The 9,959-nt window shown below is 30.1% G+C and overlaps 1 protein-coding gene across 2 annotated transcripts; it reads right to left on the bottom strand.

Moving 5' to 3' along the window:
* Positions 1–472: 472 nt before the first annotated feature.
* LOC101513719 (probable pectin methyltransferase QUA2) lies at positions 473–6,290 on the bottom strand. 2 transcript variants are annotated; one of them, XM_004505775.4, is made up of 9 exons: positions 6,151–6,290; positions 4,499–5,241; positions 4,284–4,416; positions 3,381–3,621; positions 2,974–3,187; positions 2,641–2,813; positions 2,235–2,538; positions 1,507–1,645; positions 473–865 (listed from the first exon to the last, which is right to left on the bottom strand). In XM_004505775.4, the coding sequence occupies exons 2-9, from the start codon at positions 5,185–5,187 to the stop codon at positions 707–709; spliced, it is 2,052 nt and encodes a 683-aa protein (XP_004505832.1). In that variant the 5' UTR covers positions 5,188–5,241; positions 6,151–6,290; the 3' UTR covers positions 473–706. The 2 variants fall into 2 exon arrangements, with proteins under 2 accessions (XP_004505832.1, XP_027191611.1); XM_027335810.2 differs by lacking the exon at positions 6,151–6,290 and having other exon boundaries at positions 4,499–5,338.
* Between the last annotated feature and the right edge of the window lie 3,669 nt (positions 6,291–9,959).

Here is a 9,959-nt window from a genome sequence, read left to right as displayed (position 1 = left end):
CTAAATCCCTTTTATTACCTTCAAGTGGGCCAAGCCCATTAAAATCTTTTTTTTTTCTTTTTCTTTTTATTTCAATAATAATAATAATAATACTAGTAAAGTTGGTGGGTTCCACTTGGGGAGTGAGCCCACCCAACAAAAAGAAAGTTACAAAATGTTTGAGTGAACAGCAACAGAAATATATGAGTGAACATATCCAACCAATATTTTATACCGTCTACATTGGACTAATGAAGAATGTGATTGGATTTCATATTAAAAATAAATTGTGACAAACTATCAATTACAGTTTTGCTGAACTTACAAAGAGACATAAAATCAAATGACCTATAAAATTATAACACAGAAACAATTCTATAATATAAAGGGGAGTTAACTACTAAGCATTTTATACACCACAACAAAGAGCAACAACTTATTTTATCTTCTTATTCCCAATAATAAATATTTTTGTTTATGTAACTCTAATACATGAAAAAATAAATCTACCACATTCTTTTTCAATTGCTCTGCTTCTTGTGTTGTAATTACATGGCCCTATGCACACCTTACGGCTACATAAGAGATTTCATCCTCTATTGTTTTTTCTTCTTCCTTTCTGTCCAAAATTTTCAATCCCCGCTTTGTATGGTAGAACTTTAAGATAATTATGGAAATGAATATATATGTATATTATGGTCTATAATTTCTTCAAGGCTTCAATTAATTAGATTGTATGTCTCTTAAAGAAAGGTTTCTGACATATTAGGAGTTTCTCCTCGCTGTTACTTTCGATATCTATCACTCTTGCATCCCACTTCAGCTGTGTTGTTAGAGCTCTAGCTGATTCTATTAAAAGATTTGTGTCGCGAAATATAATCCAACCCTGCACACATCACAAATAACAGCATATCAGAAGACGTTCAACGTAAGAAAATTAGAGTGAATCACTAATTTAGTCTCATTGATTATAGGGGTCACATAATTTGTGATGTAAAATTAATAAAGTATCAAAATGATTTTTGAAATTGAAAATTCTCAATCACAGTAGTCTCTCAGACACAATTTCATGTAGTAAAGTTTGTTGACCCAATAAAACTAATGTGGTCTAGAATTTTCAATATCAAGAATCATTTATAAAGTCCATTAATTTCAATTACCAAATTGTTTGATGCATACGATTTTATGGACTAAATTGATATTTAATTCTAAAATAAATGAGACCAAATACGGACATATATATTTTTCTATGCAATTCATAAATTAATGCTTATTCAGTGCTGGTAGTGAAAATTACAAAATATTAGTTATCCTACATCTTTACATTCATATTACATTGTGTACTTAAATCCAATATTGCTCACCATATTGTTGAACTCAAGATATTAAAACTTTATGCCTCGTAAGAGTCATTACTACATACCCTCAATTACTTAAAGTAACTTGTCTCAGGAAACATGTGAAAATAAATAAATGGAAGGAAAGGAATGAATATAGTATATAGTCCACATTATTAAATTTACATACCTCTGGGCGGAGTAACCTGTCGATTTCAACAAACAGATCAAGCGTGGTGCACCTGCGCCGCTGGGAAAATTCAAGGGATAGAAGTCCTGCAGCATGCACCAAGTCATAGGTTCTTGGGTATGTCGGAAAGGCCTCGCACCTAGAAGCAACCAAAAATCATAACAGTAAGAAAACTAAAATCTGCCAGGAACTAGAAGCTATTCTTCAAGACACTAAGCCAAAGGTAATTGGAAAAAAAAAAACATCAAATCACCAATTTTTAATATTTTGCACGCTATGGAATTATAACATAGAGAAAACCATAACTCTATTTAGTTAGAAGTGACCAAGATTTAAAAGATGGAAGAATGATAGAGTAAAATTCTGCATACGCCAGAGAATCCATATATTAATGTTGGGTAAAGCTCATAGTTTACTGATTAGTGAGTAGGTCGCTCGAGTACTCAAACAGAAGTTGTAATCTATAAATTGGACAGCAGTATTTAAACACAAGTTTTAATCTGTTAACCCTAATCTAGAATAATAGAAAGGGACTGTAGCTACTCTTCAGTCAGAGACGTAGGCACAATTAGGCTAACTCCGTGATCAAATCTCGTGTGTCCTTTGTGTTTTTCGCAATGTTTTCTTTTTAACCCAAGTTGCTATTCTAACAACTAAGCTATGAAGTAAACATTAATGGAAAGAGATAAGCATGACATTGGACAATAAGAACAAGGAGATCAAAATACCAATCATGCAAAACGCCGACAAAACCTCTGTCCTGGATCAAGGGAAGATAGTTGAGTCCACTTATTGGTACCACATTCATTACCCACACAGACTTTCTAGCTTGCAACAATGCAGAATTAAAGCCACCAAAATTAGCATTCATGTCTAGCACATTTCTGAACATGTTGTAAGGTGGCGAAGGGTCCTCGTCACCAGGTCTCTTTGGATGATCAGAAAATATTAGAGGCGACAGGAGTGACCAATAATTTTGGACTGCTAATTTCCAGCTGTCAGTGTCTTCCGCAAATTCATCAGACTGCAATCCTAGAAGGAATAGAAAATTTGATTTACTAACAAAGTACAATTATAGCATAGTCACTTCCATGAAGAGCTCCATAAATAACTATTATAGAAGATAACAATTACCGTATCCGGCTAACTCATTCTTGTTCAAATTAGCCCGAGAAGGCCATTTTCCCCTTTTTTCAATAGAAACCCAACGTCTGCTCTGTGTTCCTCCTATGCAAGTTTGCAATTCACGATAATATGGAGACTCCACATCAATACCTTTACCACACAAAGCGCGAGAACCAGGCTTTCTGGTAATAAAGAACAGGTAGTGCTTAGAATCAGTGTCACTTTAATTTTGAAGTGGTAAAAATATGTATAGACATGGTATCTATTTATCTTAATCTGTTTCTAGGGAGGGATACACAAAAATGAAATAATTTCTCATAAGCACATGTAAAGCAGAATTACCTTGAAGTATAGCAACTCTTTTTACTTGCTTTCTTCCATACAACAGTTTCATCTTGCTGTGATAACATCTCCCAGCAGAGATTTTCTGTAAAGTCGTGCACAAACTTCCACCTTTTCTGATTCTCCTTGTTACGAGCATTTGTAAGTGGCGATGTCCAGACAAAGTATCCACCCGGTCTTAAAAGTCTATCAGCTTCAATCAATAGAATGCCATCTATGCCATATAATATCGATGTTGATAAGAACACGAGATAATATATGATGTATAACTAAATACTTCCAATGACATATAATGTATGATGTATTATCTAAATAATCAAAAAGAATGTTTATGTTGAAACTACAGAATATAATAGAAGCATGCTGACCCAATAGAAGGCTACATACAATTGACAGTTGTAAGATACCTTTCTGATCCCAATCAATGCCACATCTTGCACAATGTAACATATCAAAAGACAGCGACGGATACGGCAACTGTTTTGAAGTGAAAGAAGCAAGCATAGCAGGAAGACCTCGCTCGAGAGTAAGCTGAACTTGACTACCAGAAGGCTCATAGTTTGCAATGCACAAAGTCAAAAGCTGACTTTGAAAGAGGTGTGCTCCAAAGCTACCATAGCCACAACCTATGTCTAGTATGGTTCGAATCTGGAAATTTCAGGATGCAAAAATTTATTAATCAAATGACATTTAAGGTAAGGAATATCATAGTCAAACTTTATTCAACCTATCAGAACACAAGCCCCTCCAACACACCTTAGCACAAGTTTAAAGCATTTAATACATTTACAATGTTACATCACATGTTCATAGATACTATTTGTCTTTATATAATTCATATGATCAGTTCAGATGTTAAATATCTACAGGGTCCATGACCATGATCTGGGCCATGACATAATGTTTTTTATATTTGCAGTTTTGTTGCAATTGAGGTCTCATCGGTCATATCTGACTGAGATTCTCTGCAATATCAAGGATCGCGAGACAACTGCAACGGATACTACGACCACTTTACGTCAACGGAAAATCCCCCTATACATGTCAAAGTCTACATCCAATATGTAACAAATAAAGGAAGTATATGATTGGATTGACGGTGAGTTTAACGGAATTACATGTGCCACTATGATTTTAGCTAAAGTTGCACTCTAAATTTGAAGCTTCAACAAAATCAGGATGTCACTATGATCTAGTCAAACTCGCTGTCACTAAATAAGATGGATAAGACTCTAAGAGCCACCACACAAAAAATTAAAGCAACAAACATTCGATTTACCAATTTCAATAAAGAACACATATGTACTTACCCCAGCTTGTATGAAGGAAGATTCATTTCTAAGTCCAATCATTTCAGCAATCTGATGTGAGTAATCTTCAACTCCATCAAACATATGAGAGGCTGAACGAAAGGAAATTTGCTCTTCATCCAACATCATCATCCTATAATTGAATGAAAGAAAATTAAAACTTCACCGACAAAAAGTGTGGTATATAGCAAGTAAGAGAAACACATGACACTTACCTCTTTGTCAAGCTTCCAGAAGAAAGAACCTCTTGTGCAGTAATTTTCACATTAGCAACCCAAATAACATCTTTTCCAGTAGGCCACCTAAGAGGAACTTTGTAATTCACAGGTGGCAGAACCAAACAATTGAGCTTCTTCTCATATTCACATTTCCTTTCAAATCCATTTCCATCAGAATCTACCAAATCCAAATTGTCAGAAACATTAAAGCAAGGAACAAAGTTTTCCAACTCAGGTGAACACGATTCCAATTCTTTCCCTTTAGGGGCACCAAGAGAAAACTCACCAATATCCAACAAATCAGAAACAAGTTTCTCTTGGAGTCTCCTATAACCATGGTAAACACGAACTCTTGATGAAGTTGACAAAGTTAAAGTCCAATAAAAAGATCCAACAAGAGCAAGAACAACTATGAACACTAAACTGAACTTCAATGAAAGTAACATCAACTTAAAACGGCTTCTTGGGGTGCCAACAATGAATGGATCAGATACAAAATTACTCTCTTTGTCTGAAAAGAAGAACCTTAAAGGCGACCTCAGTGCTAAAGGGGTGTGATCTGAAACACCCCTTTTATCAAAATCGTCCTTTTCTGTTTTGTCTTTGGATTGTGAATCCCATGATTCATTGATGCTGTGATCAGGTACACGAATAGCAGACACACCTCGATGTAAAGGCCTGGACATTCTCTGAATGAACTTCAATCTTCAACTATTAATGTTGTTGACAGTAAATGAACACTGAACACAATGAAACCAATAGAAGAGTGTTATTTTATTTCAACATGGTTATGGTTTTTTGAGAAGAAAGCATTTAGAGAATCCAGCTCCTGTTGAGGAATCATCTACAATACCATATAAATATATAATAATTAAAAAAATAAAAGTTGAATAGGAGAAACCGTGTGGAAATTAGTGTGGTGTGCGTGATATATTAGAGAGAGAGAGAGAGAGAGAATCAATGACAGAGGAATAAGGACAAGAAAGAGTGGTAATTAATTCACCGCATCTGATATAAATCACGGACCCAGTAATGAAATGGATATATATCAGAAATCATTAATAAAAAAAATTGAGGTATATGGGTTGGTGAGTATAGCATTAACAGATTTAAGAACAGTGAATTCACTTGCAGGTTGTGGTTAAACTATGAAGTACCGACATCTTACACACATTCACACTTCCAAAAGTTTGAAAATATTAGACCAATTTAGTAGATGTTTAGTATCATTCACGACAGCTCAAGCTCCGGTAAACCTGTCGCGATGTTAAAATTATACTTAAAGTCTATAATTAAAAATTGTGACTAATTTTTCAGAATTTTAAAATCTCCACTGTAATTTTGCAATTACAATTTAAATCACATTTTACTTCAATATAATAATTTATAACTACAATTTTAATTTAAAACTATACTAACCACATATCATAGTTATTGTCTTGTGTCGAACACCAAACAGATCTTAAAAATCACTATTGAATTCAATAGTTACTAAAAACTAAAATATATGTTCATTTTTGTTTAATTTTATATTAAGAAATGATTTAAGTAGAGTAACCAAGTAAGAGCATGTAAGAAAACTAAATGAGATGAAAGAAAACGAGAAAGAATGAAAACCTGAAGACGAAAAAAGAGTAATAGTATAGTACCTAGTTGTTTGATTGAGTAGTAGTAACTGAAAGAGACGGAAAAGGGAAATATAAAAAAAAACGGGGAGGAATCCCGAGAAATGAGCGTCGGTTTAATGGGGGTAGTTGTCGTTTTTTGATATACTAGTACAGTAGCTTGAAACGCAAAGAACAAGAGGTTATTGGTTTTGAGTGATGTGAATTACTACTTCAAAGGTGCGGTTGTTTTGTTTCACTCTTCTCTCACACTCATTTATTCATTCACTTGGTGGAATGATTAAGGTGCTTTGGAAATGAAAGATAGTGGGAGAAAAACGGAAAGAGAGAGAGAGAGAGAAGGAGACAAAGAATGAGTTTGGTAGAAGCAAGAGCACGAAGCAAGGTAGAAGCAGATTTTGTACTCATCCGATCGTTGCGCAGACACTACTCTGCTCGCTTCGGTTTCAGCACATTATTTTAATAGTATTCTCAACATTTCATATTTTTAAATAAATACATTAATTTATAAAAATACTGACATCACTTGAATTTTTTTATTGAAATTTTATTTTCAAGAAAAATTTATTATTTTTAACTCTTTATAGTACATATTAACACAACCCTTTAATTTATATATTATTATAAAAATAGTTATACTATCAACTAATTATAAGATTATCATTATTATTATTTATATTTATAATTGTTATTTATAAACTAATTAACATAATTGATTATGATTCGTTAACTATTTAAAATTTTGTATCTATATAAAAGCTAAACTCTTTTTAAATTTCTCAATAGCTTTTTTTTTTAAAATAAAAAATCCATTAATTTGTTATTTAATTTTCATTGAGTAAAAAAATTCAATGAAGTAGGTAAAGACTTAGATTAATTAACAATTATTTTAGTTAAATTGAATAATTTTTTAATTAATCGGTTTGAATTTAGAATTTTAATTTTTGAGTTCATAAATTTTTGTGATAGTACCTAAAGTTGAATTAGATTTAATTCTCACATTATTCTACTTCGTTCACAAAGTCCAAAAAAAATTCATTGAATAAATCCCAGAGGTGTATTGAATTAAAATTTCAAGAAATTATTCTCAATAAAAAAAAATATAACAAAAAAAAAAACTTAAAGAATTTAAACTAAAAGACTACTTTTATAATTTTTTAAGATATTATTTTTACAACTTGAATTATATATTTTGGAACTTAATAGATTTACAACACATATTTTAAAAGGTTTTGAATATTTTATTGTTTTATAAAATTTAAAAGATTCTTTTGATTTTTTTAAAAATAAAATAGACAACTTTTAAAGGGTTATTTGTTTTTTTATCCTCAAAATTAGCCGAATTTTAGTTTTAATTTTTTATAAAAATTAAATTTTATCCCTACAATTTAAAGTTTTCAATTTTTTAAATTTTAATACAATTTTTGTATTTAAGTTAAATAATAAATTAGGTGATGTAACATGCTAATATAACATATTACGACATTTTTATGCCATACCATTTATATTTTCTATGTCATTATATCATAGGTCGTTGTCATGTGGCACAAAAAATAAAATAAAACATAATTATTAAAAAATAAAAATAAAACTAAAAATGACATGAATCAAAATAGAAGAAAGAGAATTAATTTTGGTATCTAATACCAATTATTGCATATGCAAGTTCACTATCACATTAACATATTAAACTTTTTGTGTATCTTATCTCCTTTTTCTGCTTTTTTTTTTTTATAGTAAGATAAGTTGTTCTTTATTTTCGCCTCTATTCAGAAAATATTATCTTGTCTTAAAGTTCATTGGTCTATATTTTTCATAATTTATCACTAACAAAACTCTTAGTTATTAAAAAGCTCATATGATATTCCTTTTGTATCACAATAAATGTTGTTTTTGTCCATGTTATTTTTATTTCTTAACTTGTATACTTAGAACACATGTTAGAAAATCTCTAGCATCATCATTATTATTATTATTAAATAGAGAGTTTCATGTTGATTGTGTATGGGTTTAACTTGGTTATGCTAGGAAAAAAATCACTACGAGGGAAGAGCAGGGTGGCATGAGTTTTCAACATTCCCATGTTTTTAACTTGGCTGTGCTAAGAAAGTAAGCACACTTCTCTGTTTGTGATCAACAAAGGCTTACAATGAAAATGTTGAATTAAGGATATTTCTGTCTTTGAGTATTAAATGAAATACTCATGATTTTCGTCAAAGAGAATAATAATTCTTATATAATCACAAAACCTAATATAAATCGATTTTAATTAATTCTACCTATTATTCTTTTAATTATTTCAAAAATTATAAAAAATAAATATGGATGATAATTTGCAGCCTCTACTAAAAAAGAGATAGTTGTAATAATTGGTAACTGTAAGTTATCAATCAATATTAATTCTCTCTGCACAATCTTAAAGTATAATAAGGATTCATAAGCAGAATATAATAGGATAGAAAGGTACTAGTACCTAAGAAGGAACTCCAATTAATTAATAAACTACAAAAAGAAAAAAGATTGCCAACTAATCGTGTCCTACGGAATGGAACATGTGTGATTTAAATGGCACATGTCACTTTTCTTGTATTTCTCTGCTTTTATAAGGGGTATAAACGCCAGCTTGTAAAAAGACTTTATTTGGAAATTAATAATAGAAAGGGATGTGAAATGGTATTCTGTAAGTGTGTTGGTTTTATTGCGAAGAAAATTGATTATAAACAAACTGATTTTATTGTGAAGAAACTTATGTATAGATATATTAGTATAAAATAATCAATTGAGATTAAAATTATGTTTAAAATCTAAAGCTCAAAATCTTAATTTGAAATTAAAACATATTTGTACAAGTAAAATAATTCTAAAAAAAATACTTAAATATGTTAAAATTAAATATGCAATCAAAATAGTTTTATTTTTTTTAAGTGTGTAATTGATTTTGCGGTAAAAATTGTAAATTTTAATGAATTAATTTTATAAAATTAATTTTTATAAAAATGATCGAAATATGAAGTAACTTATGTTGAAATGCTTTCGTGTTAAATAAATTAAATAACAAATTTGATTAGAATCATGTAAGCACAAAATCAATTTCAATCAAGTCGCTAATAATTTTATATATTTAGCATCTTGAAAGTTCAGCACAGGCAGTGTTGGGATTCTACTTGTTAGTCAATTAATTAATAATGGTAATGTAAACACCAGTAAGCCATTTTGACTTAAGCCAGAAATGGCGGATACCGGACCACACACATTATTATATTATTAATTAATTAACTACTATATTAGTGAAGAGACTATTTTTTAATATTTCAATTTCTATTATAAAAATTCAATTCACATTCACAATTTTATTAGGTCAGGTTCTCTTTTATTTGCGGCGGTTAAGCTTAAACTCACTTTGTACTTGGTTGGGAACATCAACACCCATTTCATTTAAGTGCTACGGATGAAAATCCATTAAACTAACACTTCTACTCGTTACAATTGATTTAGACACAATCTCTTTAAATTTATTTTAAATATTTTATGTATCTTTTTTTTTCTCAAATTACTTTTATTTTAAAATATTAATTATTTTTGTATAATAATATATCTTAGTTATTATCTTAATTTATTAAATTTTTTAATTAACTGTAATTAATTAAAATATTTAAATATTTACTATTGAAACAAACATAACTAATTAATTTTTTTAAATCAATACTCAAATTAAACAATTAAAAATAAAATAAATAGTATTTGTTTACTCTCTCCGACACTGAATATAAACATTATTGAAAAATTTATTTATCTTTGAATATAAGTATCTGTAAAATATACTTTCGTTTTTT

Source organism: Cicer arietinum, chromosome 2, assembly GCF_000331145.2.
Source record: "Cicer arietinum cultivar CDC Frontier isolate Library 1 chromosome 2, Cicar.CDCFrontier_v2.0, whole genome shotgun sequence".
Lineage (NCBI taxonomy): Eukaryota > Viridiplantae > Streptophyta > Magnoliopsida > Fabales > Fabaceae > Cicer > Cicer arietinum.
This window is presented reverse-complemented; position numbering and strand designations above follow the sequence as displayed.

Coding starts and splice junctions, on each gene's coding strand:
- LOC101513719 (XM_004505775.4), bottom strand. CDS start 5,187: ATGTCCAGGCCTTTACATCGAGGTGTGTCTGCTATTCGTGTACCTGAT. Junction 3,622..4,283: donor CTTCCTTCATACAAGCTGGG/GTAAGTACATAT, acceptor TGAAATTTCCAG/ATTCGAACCATACTAGACAT. Junction 866..1,506: donor ACAGGTTACTCCGCCCAGAG/GTATGTAAATTT, acceptor TGATGTGTGCAG/GGTTGGATTATATTTCGCGA.